The sequence below is a fragment of the Pleurodeles waltl genome, chromosome 11 (assembly GCF_031143425.1).
Source record: "Pleurodeles waltl isolate 20211129_DDA chromosome 11, aPleWal1.hap1.20221129, whole genome shotgun sequence".
NCBI classification, from domain to species: Eukaryota; Metazoa; Chordata; class Amphibia; order Caudata; family Salamandridae; genus Pleurodeles; species Pleurodeles waltl.
In genome coordinates, this window is record NC_090450.1 from 819,539,523 (window position 1) to 819,556,783 (window position 17,261).

The 17,261-nt window shown below is 42.2% G+C and overlaps 1 protein-coding gene across 1 annotated transcript in view; it reads left to right on the forward strand.

Moving 5' to 3' along the window:
- Positions 1-2,689: 2,689 nt before the first annotated feature.
- The window catches only part of MTFP1 (mitochondrial fission process 1), an 84,264-nt gene continuing 69,692 nt past the window's right edge, over positions 2,690-17,261 (forward strand). The window contains exon 1 of the mRNA XM_069214638.1: positions 2,690-2,891. Within this exon, the coding sequence (XP_069070739.1) occupies positions 2,810-2,891 (82 nt within the window). The 5' untranslated portion in view covers positions 2,690-2,809. The remainder of the gene's footprint in view (positions 2,892-17,261) is intronic.

Below are 17,261 nucleotides of genomic sequence, written 5' to 3' on the forward strand. Positions count from 1 at the left end.
GCTGGCAGAGATATTCTGTGTTGTAATCCGTGGTGGAAATAATTATCATTGCTACCCCACCTTGTCAGCTTGCTTTATCATTATCTGTTATCATTGTGACAAGTGACTTGACTGCCAGTAATTTGTGATTGGACATTTTGTGGAAGGTAAGGCCATCAGAACATTTCTCAACCTCTTTGAGGACTGCCTGCTGAAAAGTCAGTAGCTTGTTAGGTATCATCCTGGCAGAGGGTGTAAACCTAGATGGATTCTGTATGTTTGAGTCAAGTTGTTCAGGGTCAGGTTTGTCATGAAAGAAGGCCCTCAGGTGAATTTTGCGAAAGAAATTGTGTAGTTCGCAACTCATCCGGAATTTGTCATTCTTAGGTGTCGTTACAAAACCCATTCTTTTTTGCAGGACCTTAGTCTCTGTACTGGAGAGAGTTCTTGTTGACAGGTTAATACTCAGTTTTTCTTCCCTGTTTGGCTCCTCAGTTGCACTGGTGGTGCTGCTTCTTGCCATTGCAGTCGTTTTTATCCCCCTCTTCTTCTTCCTCTGTCCCAACCTCTGTCTAAAAATGTGGGGTTAAATGTTTGTGGGAAGGCCTGGTGGGGGCCCTGAGGGAACATGGGGCGTGGTTGATACCGCACTGGTTGGGTTCCCTGAAAGAGAGGCATGCCAAAGCAAAACATGGGGCCAGTTGACCCCTTGTGCTGTTATTGGTACCCCAGCTGTCTGAGCTAGATTTGCTATTGAAGGATGTATTAGTTATGCATGAGGATTGGCTTTCATCAGATGACCTCTTATGGTCAGGTAATCTTTCTTGAGATAAGGGTAGATTTATTCCTTATCAATTTTTTTTTTCTTTAGGAGTTTGATGATTTTCTTCAAGTCAGGGGTAAACATGGGTGGACATCGTCCATCCACTATTTTCAAAGGGAAGAGGCCGTCCGTCCTGCCAAGATGTTGGCCCCCAATGAAATATCCAGCACTCGTCCCGGTGTCATTTTCGGACACTGAAACACATTAAGCAGCATCTTGCTGCTCAGATTGAAAGCAGACAGTGTGCAGGCGGGTTATTTGTTATTTTAAATTTCAGCTGGGCACAAAACAAAGGCTGAAGTTAAGGGGCCATCAGGCCTCCTTTTGTTCGAGTATCATTGATGGAAGCTATTTGTAGCCCCACACCAAGATGCAAATGCAATAGAGGGGAAACAAAGACACGCAGCATGTTATTACTTCACAAGTACTTAACAGAAGCATGCTTTTGATTTTATTCAGCCCCAGTGTATAAGAGACATACATGCACTGTAAGAATGTCAGATGTGTTGGTTTGTCCCAGGATTTATACAAACAACAATTTAAATACCACTATTTTGTTTTATTTTTTTATAGCTCTCCTCATCCTGGTGCAGGGTCTCAGAGCGCTTTACATCACACATACACATTATGCTTTGACAATAAATCACTATGTGTGTAAATCAATGTACAGGATGTGTTAAATAAGACAGTGAAGGTCACAAGGTGTAGGAGCCACATGTCCTTCATAGCTCACTGTGCTATATTAGAAGGATTACAATTTATGAACTGCAAGTAACAAAAGCATCCTTGAGTTAAAAGCAGTAACCCACTTACCTATCTTCAGAAAATAAAAATCTGTCATCTGTGTGTTACACGATGTGTTTAGCAGAAGACACATTACCCTCTAAGCTACTTTTGATTCGAAAATTGGACTATACAAAACACAGATCTCTCCCTCAAATGTGTTAAACCTCCAGAGTTATCTTACCATTGTTGTTCTTCATTGAGATTTACTGGACAATGATCTCTGCAGCAGGTGCCTTAACCCCATAAGATATTTTAAAATGCAGACTTTAAAACCAATTTAGCAGAACTGATTCACTGCCACCTTTCTCCTTGTTGCCAATTTATTTTCAGTAGAGTTGTTTTTAAAGAAATGTATAAATTGAGCCCCATATTTTGCATCAGGATTGTGTCACTTTTTTGGCACAACCCCAACGCAAAATCTTATTTGTTAAATCTCATAATGCACTTAAATGTACTCATGATGAACCTGCTAAACATATGTGTGAGGTCTTAAGATCTGATGTCACTTCCTGTGATGTAACTTCATCTGAGGTCATGGATTGTGATGCCATTTTCTGTAATGCGAGGTTCTGTGATGCTACGTGCGGTCATGCGTCATAATGTCACATGCTGTGATGTCACGCGCCATGATGTCATTTGCATACTGCCTAACTTGGTTAGCCCACCCACTTCTGCTTTTTCAGGACTTGTGCTCGGGCCATAACTGAATCACTATCTGACTGGAATGGAGAAGAGAGAAGCAAAGTGTCTGCTGCACGCGAGAACTCTTCTAACACCAAAATTGCAGCCCTGTTGATTATCAATATAGTGAGGCCAATGACTGAATGTGCAAGTTCCCTGAAATATATTCTCACCGCATGGACTTGCAGGTTCGAGCATCAGGACCACGTGTACACTGTTAGGCAACCAGCATCCAGTTATGCTGCTCAATAAGAATCCGGTCCTTCTATGTGCCTAGGTGCAAACACTGAAAAGTAATTCCTTTAACGGTGCTCTTTAAAAAACACAAACTCGCGTTTTAACCATGCTCGGTTCTTTCACACATCGGAAACACATTTAGGCTACCGTATTTTTTGGCACGAGAAAATGTGTAATTTGTAGACGATCCCTTACTCCGTCCTTCCATGCAGACATTCAGCCGGCCCCTGTGGGTCTACGCCGGACTGTACCACAGCGCACGGTTGAAGGACAGGGGCGTCCTGGTGCACAGTCGCCTGCGGTATGGGGCCACATGTCCAGGATTCACACAGCAGCCCCCCGGCCGAGAAGGACCTCTACAGGGACACGTGGGTGCGGTACTTGGGTGAGTTAGGGGCTGCTAGAGGTCATGGAGTTAGAGGCGAGGTATGGGGACGACGGCGGCGGGGTCGGTCGGCGTGGGGGGCGGTTGACAGTGTGGGGCTGGGGGCGAGGCTCCCGAGACCTGACAGTGCGTCCTTTTTATACATCCTTTATGGAACTCCAGGGACTTACCCGTATCCTCGTGCCCTTGGAAGAGCAGCAGAGGGCAGCAAATGACCCCCACTCTCTGAAGGGTGAAAGGCCACTGCCAAAGTCAGTTCTTAGTTTCACAAATGGGCAGAATGGGGGAGTTCTTGTTCCCCGAGAGCGGCAGAGTAACCCCCAGAGGCTCCCACGGTTTAGCACACAGATTAGATGTACGTGGCAGGAAACATTTACATTCAAATTGAAATGATCTGTCATAAAACTAGTTATACGGTGTTAGTCTTTAATTGGTTGCCTAGTGTATTTTTTCTTGTTCACCAGTTTTTGAAAAAGTAATTGCCTTCTCTGTAGTTTGAGGAAATACGTGTTTTATAGGTATTTCTGTTGGTAACTTGTGACGTCCCTGGTTGAAAATATGGTTGCCAACCTCTGTCACTGCACCATGCATTCTACAGCTTTCACGTGTCCTCTGTTGCTGATCAGGAGACCATTTCTCACCCTTTACTTTTCCATGATTACAGCTGGTGTGTTTGTAAAAGTGCTGCGGTCAAGGGGTGTTAATTTACAACATACAGGGCATTGTTTTTTAGTCTTACTTCACTCACCCAAAGCTATGCACTATACCTTCCCGGTATCCTCCGCTCAGTTGATTTCTGGAGCTGTCAGGTGCTGAAGAATATGTTGATGGGCGAGAGGAAGGCATGAGGGGTATGGTGAGGAAGACTATGTCTCAGGGTGGTGAAGATTATTGCTAAGTAACAAATGTATGAGGATTAGCCCATGTACCTACTCTGTAGATTTCTCCTAAGGGAATGCAATTTGCCTCTGTCCATGAAGTAGCCACTCCCATTAAGGAACAGCCTGGCAAGGTTCTAGGAACGGTCTTCAGCAAAAGAGAGAACACCTGAGCAATGGTATGATTCACCCACCTCCTTGAAGTTGCTGGTCTTATCTCCTTATGACAGGCTCATATAAAAACAGAGTCTAAGTAAGAGAAGTACATTGCTCTCTCTAAATATATGATGAGAGCTATTCTCACATCCAAAGATAAAAGTCCATATCGAAAGAATCAGAATGATAAACTGGTAGTGCAATTGCTTATGAAATATGGAACTGTGACGAGACTTTTGTAGTAAATCCAGAACATAGATGTAGTACTACCCCATCTGATATAGTAGGTAGTGGTAGGAACAGGAATCCACAAAAGCACCCAGTTCTTCTAACCGAACAGATGTTAGCACAACAATGAATCCCACCTTCTGTGAAAGGCAAGGAAGCGAAGGTGTCTTTTAATGGCTCAAATGATAGACACTGATTAGCTTCTCTAATCCAGGGGTCTCCAAGCTTTTCAGTATGATGGCCACGTAGTATATTTTACAAATATGTGTGGGCTGAAAAAATACAGTTTTTTAAAATAAATAAATGAATGCAATTTGAATGAATGAATAAGGTTTACTTGGATCTTTTTTCTAATCAGTGTGATATGATTCAGACCAAAAGAGAAATGTGGCAATTACAAAAAACACAATGTTGTGCCTAAACTGAGAAATGAAATACAATGAGTAAAAATGTCAAACATTAGCAAATGCTCTGACAAAATAAATTACTTAACTGTAAATAAGAAAAGTGGGATATTCTTTTAAAATTAATTTTAAATACTGAAAATTTACATGAAATGAGAACTTGTCAAATATTGTAGTCCACAATAAGAAAAATACGCTTCAAGAAAGAACTTTAGTAAAGCAAAGAAATTCAAATTAAACGTGAGCCATTAATGAATGTCAAACAAAATTAAATTCAGCCTGCACCTTTCTACACAATTATTGCAATTGGAGTTTTCTGCTGCGTGGATTATCTGCAGAAGTAATTTGCGATTTTTTCAAAGAAATGTCATACACAACATTGCTAGTCCAAAAATTACAGTAGAGAAGATGCAAGAGGCTCTGGTGCCACCTACAGGCTGCCAAAAGAATTGGATATATATTTCCCTTTGATCATCGGCATTCAAGTCTTTGGAAAACACCAGAGCCATGGATAAAATCTTGTCGAGGGCCAGATGTGGACCATGGGCCATAGCATGGAGACCCCTGCTACAAACTGAAGGTAGAGGGCTAGGAAATAGCATTTGTTTTGTAAACTGAAGCTCCTAAGCAATCTGGAAGCCCATGGAACAATGTCAGATAGTTTACCCTATGTCTCACAAAAGCTACAAATTATTACACACTTTGAGAGTAAGGTAGAAGGACTCAATTCTTTAAGAAAAGGCACTCTGAAAAATTCCAGGATCTGAAGGGGTCACAAGATTTAGCTACGTTACGCCTTTGTTTACACCAGTTTCCAAAACTTCTTCAGTGGTTAAATGAACGTGTTGATGTGAATGGTTTTCGAGAAGATTGAATACAAATGATTACTGCTCAAGAGCAGCCTCGCTCTAGTAGCCCAACCTTCTCAACGTCTCCACCATGAGGTGAAAGCAGAACAGACTGTGCTGGGAGGAGGAAACCCGTGGGGAGATGAATCTAGGGAGGTATACAAATGTGGTTCAATTTCCTTTTGACAAGGGGATGGAAACCAAGGTCAGCATGGCCAGAACGAGGCTACAAGGATTACTGTTGCTGTCTCTCTCCCCTTGAACCTTCTATAACACACTTGGGAGAAATGGTACTGGGGGAAAATGCACACCGCAGTTCTGGAGGCCGTATTAGAGCTAGGAAATATATCCTCTACACTTCCAGACACCAACTTTAGTGGGAGAAGAGGCAAATAGATCCTGCCGTGGAAGGACAGAGTGGTCTCTTATCAGCAGCAATACCCCTTCGTTCAGATGATAAGACAATGAGTTTCTTTATACACAAATTCTCTTACCTGTGAAATATAGGGCTTTTAGAAACAATAAATGAGCCTTTATCAAGCTCAAAAGAGAGTGATTGTCATTAGTAAGAGCGGTAGTGAAGCCACTAACTGCATCGGTTTTCACAGATTTTTCTGGAACCAACCACCACTGCAGAAAATGATAGATTTATGTTGTTGTAGGAATCATGTCCCCGTAACTTTTCTCCACAGGCGCCCACTAAACAAGAGGTGCTGAAGTAGAGGCTTCAGTTGATGACAGGCCCAAGGAACGACTGCTGTTGTGGCATGCCATCAAGCCTCAAACTCTTTACCAGGCCCTGGCTGACCCGTGAGGATACTGTAGTATGCTTTTGCCTCATCAATAGAAATAAAGTGAAACATACTCCTAAATGTCTTTGTGTATAAAGGATTGGCACAACTGCTTCTTTTTTTAGGAGGGGCTGTACGCCTTGTAGTAAAGCTAGCTTGTCTCTGGATTTCGGAGTGAGGAATGGTAGTTCCTCGAAACATAGACTCTGGAGGAGGACTTTTGATATCTACAAAGTAAACATCTTGGACAATGGACTACACCCATCTATCTTGAAACAACTGTTTCCTGTTTGGATAGAAATTCTTTATCAACCCTCCACCTGGTCATTCTTTAGGGGTTTGCAGTTGCTGAGTTTGAAGCCGTAATCTTTGAGCAAAGCACGACCACCCAGCCCTGGGCCCAGCCACGAATGGAAAAACAAGGTTCTTGTACTCCCTTTGGATTTTGCCTTTGGATAAAAGACTTCTTAAAAGATGGAGCTCGGAAAGGTTGGTGAATGTTTTCTCCTCCACAGTCTTCTGGAGTAAATTATTCAGTGAGGGTGAGGGCTAAATAATGGGACCCATTAATGATAAGCAGTGTATCAGAGTTCTTTAGTCGGCATTTAATTTCCAAATTTTCAACAATGGAAACCTTTTCCTGCTATTGATGCACCAACAGAAGTCCCCAGAAGACAATAACAAATCAAATATGTCTCACAGGAATTGGGCCAACAAATCTAATTTCTCCTGGATGACTGTGGGATCTGCTCTCGCTTGCAAACAATCGAAAAGAGATTGGAAGTCTTTCTATAAGTCTGAGCGACATAAACTGCAAAAATTCCAGTCCAGATTGGAAAGGTAGATGCTTGATAGGAAGGTTTTAAATTCACGTTTTTGTCCCACGGATCTGGTGCAAAAGCTTCACTGCATGAGATGAAGATGATGCCATAGTGGATAAAAAGGAAGCGAGTTTAGGCATCTGAGGAAATTCGTCAAACTTTACCAGCAGATAGCAGTAATCCAGGAATCAAGGGAAAACTGACATATCAACATGCCTTCATTCTTTAAAAAAATCTTAATTACTTTTTGTACTAGAGTGTTATCCAGGGTAGGACTATTGTATGGTGAGTAAAAGTGATCCTTAGTGTCTTGTGCACGCTCCCGGAGCTCAATAATTATCTGATGTGCTGCAGGAGTTTCTGCAGTTTTACCCCTTTCACATGTTTGTCTCTAGGTAAAGACTCCAGTACCCCATCTACGTCAGGATCTATGATAGTTCCATGTTTTGGAGGCTCATTAAGAACTGCTATAACAGCCATTGAAATCATTGTCAGCAAAGCTGTTCTGGATATTGAAATGAATTACTGATCTTTCAGTTCAGATTCTGCAGTATCTGTATGACGAATGTGCTATTTTTCAGTGGGCTTTCTCCTTTATATGGCTTCTTATAGAAAGACCCATAACCATGCTGTAGCAGTGGTTCTTGTTTGTATAGTTGCTTCGCGATTACTTTCTGTCGCTGAGCATCCTATGGCATGGTAGCCTTGCATTGTACTTCCCATCCCAGCTAAAGCACTTGACATGAGGACTGAGACTACCGTATAACCAGAACCCCCTACTTGCTCAAGCATCTCAATGTTCTGACAAGAAAGGACATTCATTATAAAAACGCTTCATGAATTTTGTGACCATATGAGCACTGTCTCTGAAGGAGTCAGAAAGAGGCCTGTCAACTGAAAGGAGGAGGTTTGAGGATATTGGAAAGGGACAGTGTTTTGGTCCTAAAGAGGGAAGAAAGACTAAAAATAATGTATTTCTTCTCAAATAAAGCTTAAAGGAATATCTGTTTCTGGGGACCAGGAGGCCTCTTCAAGTGATAAGGACTGGAACTAGGAAGACAGACCAAGGGTTAATATATATTTAAAGTATATATGTTTGGTCCAGAAATTAATCTACGGCGAGGAGGCTTGGCAATGGCCAGTAGTTTTTAACATTCTAGTTCAACCCAGTCATGGCCTTCGGGATTGCCTGCATGTTGTTCCATATGTCAGGAGGACACAGTATGGAGGTTGTTCCTGGTTATATTTTCGTGGTATTTTGTAATACATGAGCTTTAAATACTTTCTTCTTGAGGGCCTCCTAATATGTATCAGCAAAGCAGTCAGTTATCATTAATTTTTGTTAAAGTTCATATCTAGCATGGAAAGTGATTTGAGAATAGTAGAAACAAATTCAGTCAAAGGAATAAGGCCATTTGCCATTCATATTTCACATGGTGAGCCAGCACGAATTTTGTGATCTGCCAGGGCGAGGATTTTGTCGACCCTGAATTTTTTGATGTGTTGTAACCGTTATGCCTGCCAAGGCAAAATAAGCGTCACATGGATTGATGTGCTAAGTTTGATGGTTATAAACATTGAAGCATGCCTGCATTTTCAACCCAGCAATCCCTGTGGTCTGTATGCATGTGTGGTAGGTATGAGTTGGGGTCTACCAGGACGAGGGCACGTTTCTGCTTGGTCTTGATTGTGATGTTAGTGTACTGTGATATTCTTGAACCTTTATATAAACATTTGGGTAACAATGCATATGCACTTGCATGCCCTTTATACAATGGTCTCAAATATCTTTGTTGTGAGGGACTGAATGTAGGCTGCAAATATATAAGGATAAATACCACACTGGAACATGTACAATGGACAGTTGTCTTTTGCTTTATAACTCAAAAATGCCTGGACAAAGAAATAAAATCACCAAACCTAGAAGCACTACCATGGTGTTAAACTTCTGAGCAGAATTTCTGAGCTGCACTCCTGTACACCATGGCTAAAAATCATTGTCAAAACCAATAAACCTCATAGGCTTTCCCAATGCTTGTTTATAAAGTAATGTATGATGTGTATCTATGGTAGTCATCTTACTTAGGGTCACAGTACATGGTTGTTTACTGAAACCCCGTGCTTGGAAACACGATGCCCAGATGAAACTCAGTGAGAGTTACCTAACATAATACATTTTTTAATGCAGCCTGTAAACTGCACACAACCACTGGGAGGTTGGTGCAGGAGGCATATGCTTTGAAGTGTGAAAATGCTAGCTCAAGTGAGAAAGGTAATCACTTGTATCAACTTTAGGTTTTCCAAAAAATCTGCTTTATCATTTTTTTGTGACTCACATTCTCTGTCAGAGGGAGGTTAGCGTTTGTTTGGATAGGCTTTTTTCAAAATTAGGTTTTTCGTACCCTCTTACCAGTGGATCTTGGAGCAGCTGCTTACCTATTAGCTGTCGGCTGTCACATTACTGCAGGACCTGTCTGCTCTCGCCCTTTCCCTCTCGTGTTTTTAGGTCTTGTCTAGGCAGTGCATGAGCTGTCTCTACAAGACATGCTGTATCTACTCAGTGGAGTAAGTGCACTCCCATTTCCTGTCTGTTGCTTTTAATTGATCTTTGTAGTGCCTCTCATAAATGTGTGTTTTTTACTGGTCAGTTGTATTTGTCCCTCATTTTGTTGCTTGGGCTCCTTCCATGGAGACTGCCTCTGTTACATGTATGCTTACTCTGTTATTAAAGAATGTTTTTGTTGGTGCAATGTTTATTTTTGTTTTTTTGGTCGGTTTGGTTTGTTTTCAGGTCCAGAATGGCGACAAGAGATGCTCCAGTTAAAATGGAATGCAAGTTTGGCATCCATCCGCTACCATGCTCCCTCATCCCCCGCTTCACTCCAGGCTTTTGGAAATCTGTATTCACTCTCTTGCAATGCTGAGACTTGGAAAGCAGAGTTAAATCACTGTTAAAAATACACCAGCCTTGAAATATGGCTGCAATGTTTGGGCAGGGACAAATAGAGCGTCCATCTTTGAAGCTCGTAAGCCTCATTCTTTACTGCAATATTTTTAATTCACACCAGACAAAAATATATACATTTTGTTTCAATTTTTTTAAAAAAACAAGCATTCCATCATGAAGGCGTGACCTTTTATCTGATCTTACCATGACCAACAATGGGACAGTTCTGTGTCCATGTGCATTGTAGATTTAGAAATGTTTCTGTGTGGGTAGACGCTTCCTCTAATACGGCCATGGAGAGCTGAGACAGTTCTGCCCCATCCCTTTACTTCTCTCTATAGTTTCATTGATCTGAATTCAGCCTGTAAGGCACAGCAGCGGTCTGTACCTGCCTGGTAGCATTTCCTTCTGACTTATGACATCACGCAGGGACACCAACCTTAGGTAGTCAGCTCGGAGGAGGGAAAGCATGGCAGAGGTGGCTGCAGCAGCAGGTGTGATGGTGCCTCCACACCGCTTTTTCTGTCATTGGTGCAAGCAGGAAGTCAGCCCGAAGCTGCCAGTAAGAATATGTGGAGGAGGGATACTTATGATCATCTTAATTACAGTGGTGTACGTTTAGAGATAAACAATACGTTATTGGAACCCTTCATGCTCAATCCATTCAGTGCCTACGGTTAACCCCATTCAGGCCTTCAATCAATCAGTATTTGTAAAGCGCGGCTACTCACCCGTGAGGGTCTCAGCGCTGCGGGGAAGCAAGGGGGGGGGGGCCTCATCCAAAGAGCCACATCTTGAGGCTCTTCTTGAAGGTGGTGAGCGACAGGCTTTGTCTGAGTTGCAGGGGGAGGTTGTTCCAGCTCTTTGCTGCAGTGTAGGTGAAGGATCGTTCTCCAGTGGTGGTTTTGGGGATGCGCCGGATGGTGGCCAGGGCCATCTGCGTAGAGCGGAGGGATTTGCGCGGTGTGGAAGGAGACGGGGTGGTTCAGATAGGCTGGTCCTGCGTTGTGTATGGCCTTGTACCTGTGGGTGAGAAGCTTGCAGGTGATTTGCATCTCAACCGGTAGCCAGTGGAGGGTCCTCAGATGTTGGAAGATGTGTTCTTAGTGAGGGAGGTCCAGAATGAGTCTGGTGGCAGTGTTCTGAATGAGTTGTAGTTTTTTGATTCTCCTAGTTGAGGTTCCAGCGTAGAGGGCGTTGCCGTAGTCAAGCTTGCTAGTGACTAAGGCGTGGGTGACTGTCATGCAACAGTCTGCTGGGATCCATCTGAAGATCTTCCAAATTTTGCGGAGTCTGTGCCTGCAGGAGGAGGCAACAGAGTTTACCTGGCGGGTCATGGATAGGGAGGAGATGAGGATGATTCCTAAGTTGCTGGCATGCTCAGTCGGTGCAAGGGGGGGGGCACTGAGGGATGTGGGCCACCAGCGTCCCAAGCTGAGGTGGCGTTTCTGAAGATGATGAGCTAAGTCTTGTCAGAGGTGAGCTTGAGGCAGCTTTCTCTCATCCAGGTGGCGACGGCTTCCATTCCTGAGTGGAAGTTCCTTTTAGCCGTGTCCGGGTCTTCGGTGAGGTCTTCCAATCCAACACTCCCTACTCTCATAGTCCTTCACCGCCATTTAGCAATTTACATGGCCACTGGTCAGGTGACAGAGCCTGCGTTATACTATGACCTTATCAAGAGCTACTTGGCTACATATCTACTTCTGCTGATGGCATTAGTCAATTATACTCCTACTTGTTCTCCTCACTCTTTGTACAGCGCCCCACTACATTACAACAGCGTCTGTGCTATATTTCTACATTATCATTATGTACCCGTCTACAGATCCATCCACACCAACAACCCCCCTTTAAACCATCTACAGAGTCTAATTCATACGTTCTGAACTCAAAACCCACCACAAACATTCTTTACCTGGACATCTGGGAGGGCTGTGCCTTGTAGCTTTTGTGTACTTCGGAGCTGCAGCTACTTCTTTTGGGTTGTCTACGCGTATATTTAGGATTGGTAAAAAGGCACTTATTGTATTTATTAATTTGTCTACTTTTTACGTGTAGCTTAATTAAATTAAACTTTCTTCAGGAATCTCGTTATTTTTTTCATTAATTATAACTTCTTCAGTATGTTTAGCTGCGTTTAAAAGTGCACTACTTCTATTAATTAACTAATTTGTGTCCCCTTTATGTGTAGCTTATTAGTATTAAACGTTGTACATTGTGTAAAATAGACACAAGGACTTTCGAGCGCTTTATATTTGTACATTGTAATGTAGGTTTGCATTTGCGCTATTTTGTTTTTTATTTATTTAAGGACAGCTTGCATTGCCCAGCGCTTTATTTACTGAGCAGTTGCCTGTAACGTTGTAAGGATGTTATAAATAAGCACAGGCTTTTATATGCTTTGGTATGTGGATTGGTGTGTGTTAAATAATTGGATATGGTGTGGAAACAAGTGTTTTATTATTGTTTCCTATTCCTGGTACTTTAACTTTGAATTGGAATTAGCCAACAGCGAGACCAATTGGATTACAAATGCTTGTTCACATAGCCTAGCGCCTGCGGGTTTATTCTGCTGATTGAGTTCTGCTCTGCAGCCTTTTTTGGGTGCATTGTGCTGCCTGCAATGCAGTCTACTGATAAGATGGCTCCAAACGACAATGCAGTGGCAGGGTGGGAGCGGGTGCAGAGCAAGCTCCTCCAGTGTACCGTCTTTACGTTTTGCAAGACTGCATTACCGTTCCTGCAGAACCGGTACGCTTGTGTACTGCAGGCCCCTGAATCACCCAAAAATCAGAACACATGAATTGCATGAATATGTACTATATTCCTGTTGGGAGAGACAAGAGGGCATATTCGTACAGACCACAAGTGATGGAGTTTGGGGGAAAGTGGAAGTAAATATTTAATAACTATCTCTCAGGTTAGATGGGTACACATGGTCTGGCTGTAGAAATCAGATTTACGCCCTATGAGACATACCATTTAATGGCTCAAGCATAACAGTGAAGCTATCCCCCGAGTGAAGTATAATCTTACAGAGGTCTCAGCAGGTCTATTACTTGGAGCTGGCAGTAATGGCTACTGATTACAATCACTTTGGTCGATCAAGGCCTTTTAATTAAGGTCTTCTAAAACCACTCGGCTTTCATTGGTATGTTTGGTCATACATTGTTTAAAATGCATAAATTGCACAACATGCTTCCATACATTTTTAATCAGGACTATCTAGCCCCACTTAAATTTGTTTTTAAAGTCTATCTAGTCTTCAGCAAGGGTACTTGCCCATCAAGCTTTAAAATTAACCTTTTACCAAAGATGCTATGGGAGTGAGCCTTCCAAACTCCAGAATGGCTGCATTAAGTTCTAGTCAGTTTTAACATGTTTGATGTGCTTCTTCTACATTAATAAAGTGCTCCATTGCTTCTAGTGGTAGATCACTCCCTACCTTAAAGTCTGCAAATAAAATAAGAGAAATAACATTAAAATGGGGTAATAAAACAGAATCCTGCTTGGCATTCCAGTGCTATGTGGCTGAAGTGTCAGAAAGTCCTGAGGCATTGTCCTTGGACACCAAATGCAAGAAGCTTTTGAGGCTCTCCTGCCACTCGGACACTGCTGGGCGCTCTGGCAGCCAGGGGCCTGACTTTTCCGAGGCTTCTATGACTGCCAGTTACCAACTGGAGGGAGCATCTGAGGTTTGCCTCAGCCCTCCTACAACTAGTCCTAGGGTTCTCCCGAGGCCTTTATAGCACCCAGATATCAAGGACGTCGAGCTCCTGTGGTCAGAATGCCCCCCAGAAAAAGAATGTAGTGATCTCCTAAGACGTTCCTGCATAACCACACACCAAAGGGCAGAGTTTAAAACAGAAGGCCAGTATACATGCCTAGATCTGTCCTTTAATCAATAACTAGTCTACAAAGACTAAGACACTAAGATTTTTTGAAACCTTAGGACTGCCTTAGAATATATTAATAATGCACATTGCGTATGAGTTCACCCAGGGGGCAGAGCAAAGCAGTGCCTGGAAGTGTACTAAAGAATGCTGTGCTTGCATTCCTAGTCTGAAACAAGGCCTTGGATATTTGATTAGGAGACATTTAGATGCAGTGACACATAGACCAGACCACAGACACTCCCTTTTCCTGCTTAAACAGGCCTTTAGAAATCTCCTGCTGTGGATAGCCAGATTTTTATGATGGCGAGCTATTCTCAGGACCTACTTGTTGGTCTGGCCAGACAGGTCCAAAGTGCAAGTGTTCTGAAAGTGAGTAGCAATAAAGACGCCTTTAAATCTTGTTTTTATCTAACCACATTTGCTCTGTTGAAAGCAGATGTCAAATGTTAGTTTAAATTGTTTTACAAAAAGCTGCTTATTTTATACTGGAGACTGGTGTTTACAAAATCCTCTAACTTTGCAGTCAGAGAAACAAAAGGAAAGTGAACTATCTGAAAATCGTGCTGGGGTACAGGAAATGTAAAATTAAAGGCAGTGGGATGCCATTTTTTTCGAACAAAACATTTGAATAGTTTGTAAATTAACTGTACAAATATTTCAAAATATATTTCAGTAGTTCGGAAAACACTAGTGTGCTAGCACATCAAGCTTTAGTAATATGTTTATTAAAATTGAACTTTTTAAACATGAACTGAGAAACATTACTGTCTCCCGCCTTGATGACAATGCTATTTGTGAACTAAGAGGCAAGCCAGGGGTCTAAAGCAAAATGTAGTCTGTTAATTCAAACAAAAGAGGTTATGCACAGCAAATATGCTGAACGCACATTTGTGAAGGTTCTCTCATATGTGATAATTGAAGAATGGGGTGACTTGGTCAAATTAAATATTTACCTTGAATTACTCAATGTGTATTTATGGGTCAAGCACATGACAGTTAGGTCAGATAGATAGTTCAGGTCACACAACCTGCAGGTCTAATAATATTTTTATTATTTTTTAGGGCTGCTGCTATGATGTGTTTAGGAGTTGTTGCACCTTCTACTTCTGCCCAGAGCTTGTCTTTTGTACATTTTAATTGAATGACTGTGTTTGTCAAATTGATGCTGCCTCCAGTTGGATATTTTTATGAAGATGTCAGAATCCTTTTTAATGTCCAGGCAAAAATCCACAGGATGGTAACAGTGTTGTTTACACTTAACGTGACCTCAGAATCACTGTTGGTAAAGCACAATTATGGCTTTGATGGACTAAGAAAACTTGTAGACATCAAATAAAGCCCATTATTCGTTTATGCTGAAGTCTCAACTTTGATAAGATTAGTGCATCAAAAGTAGACCTCCAGATATCTCTGGCTTCATTTTCTGCTATTAACTCTGGAAGTTACTGACATTTCCTGAAGGCCAAGATACCAAATGAGCTGCATGATTTACTCTGTCTGGTCATATATTTCAAGATCTTGTTCTATTATACCACATATTAATTGAGGCAATAACGGACTCAAACTGGATCCCCGCCGACACCAGAAAGACCGTGACCCACGCCCTCGTCACGAGCCGCCTGGACTACGGCAACACACTATACGCAGGAACCACCGCTAAACTCCAGAAACGTCTGCAACGAATTCAAAACGCCTCCGCCCGCCTCATCCTCAACATACCCCGCAACAGCCACATCTCCGCCCACCTGAGACACCTGCACTGGCTTCCCGTCAACAAAAGGATCACCTTCCGACTCCTCACCCACGCACACAAAGCCCTCCACAACAAGGGACCCGAACTCCTCAACCGCCGCCACAGCTTCTACACTCCCAACCGTCCTCTTCGCTCCGCCAACCTCGCTCTTGCCGCCGTCCCTCGCATCCACCGCACCACGGCGGGTGGGAGGTCCTTCTCCTACCTGGCGGCCAAGACATGGAACTCCCTCCCCACCATCCTCAGGACCACCCAGGACCACTCCGCTTTCCGGAGACTACTCAAGACCTGGCTCTTCGAGCAGCAGTAACCCCTTCCCCCTAGCGCCTTGAGACCCGCACGGGTGAGTAGCGCGCTTTATAAATTATTTATGATTTGATTTGATTTGAAACTGTACACCATGTAGTTGACATAAAATCTCTGCTTGTGATGACCAATATATTAATGAAGTGCTTATATTTTTTCTGCAAGGCCATGCACTGGACTAGCTAGTCTTTCTTCTGTTCAAAATAATACACCCATTTTTTTTACTTCTTGAATAAACCCTCATACTTCTTGATCAATAGCTGATGCCTTCCCCTTGGACTTCTGTAGTTGCTGTGGTACAGTAACTTATATTTCTATTCACTACTGCACACCATACCCTGTCTTGGACATGAGGGAAGCTCCCCATCAGGCGCTTTCCTTCTGAATGTGTCTGTTTGGTATACCAACTCTGACGGTGATGCATCAGAGTTTAGCTCTCTACGAGGTGGTGAGGAATTGTATATTTAATAATTCTCCTTTCTCATCACCATCAAGCATTTCTTTTCAGGCGATCTTCTGACATCAGAACAACAAAACTAGTTCCTGTTTGCGCAATCTGTATACTCGGTAATTGAATTAATTGTTTTAGGCATTATTAATTTAATTCAGTTTTATATTTATCACTATAATTCTCGACCAAAGCAGTTGGTTTCATAGTAAACAATTGTTTTCATTGCCATGCATATGTATCCTGTTTGGAGATATCAGCAATGCCTAAGTACTGTTTAGTTTCTAGGTGACGGTCCATTGGTTGCACCTATTAACTAACACACCACAATTATGGTGTTTTAATTTCTCCCTTTCATAGATTTACTCTAAGGAACATCCGTAAGTTACTTCCTCTTCAGACGTAGCCAAACTATTAATTTACTTTAAATGACATATATATTGTTGACCTAGTTCTCTTTCATTTTACAGAGTATGGCATATGCTCCTTAAATATAATGTCCTGTTGATGACCCTGGATTTCATTGCTATTTGAAATGCCTTGATGCATGGGGACATTGGATCTTTCTTGGATTAGTGCCTTTTTATTGTCTTAATATCAATAATACAAACAACACAATACCTGTCTTTCCATTTCACACCTGTAATAAATCCACATTTATGTTTCTTTCAATTCTCGCGCCCTGTGTGAACACTTGGGGCCCAAGCATGATCAAGACATATTATGCATGCAATATATGTTATAAGGCTTATGTCACCATATATTTGTTAATTAAATTTGTTATGTATGGGTGAGCAATTAACAATGGTTTATGTATAACTGTGTCCTATAAGGAACCATTGTTTTATATGTGAATGCCATCGAAAAAGCATTCAGAATAGTTAGGTATGTGAA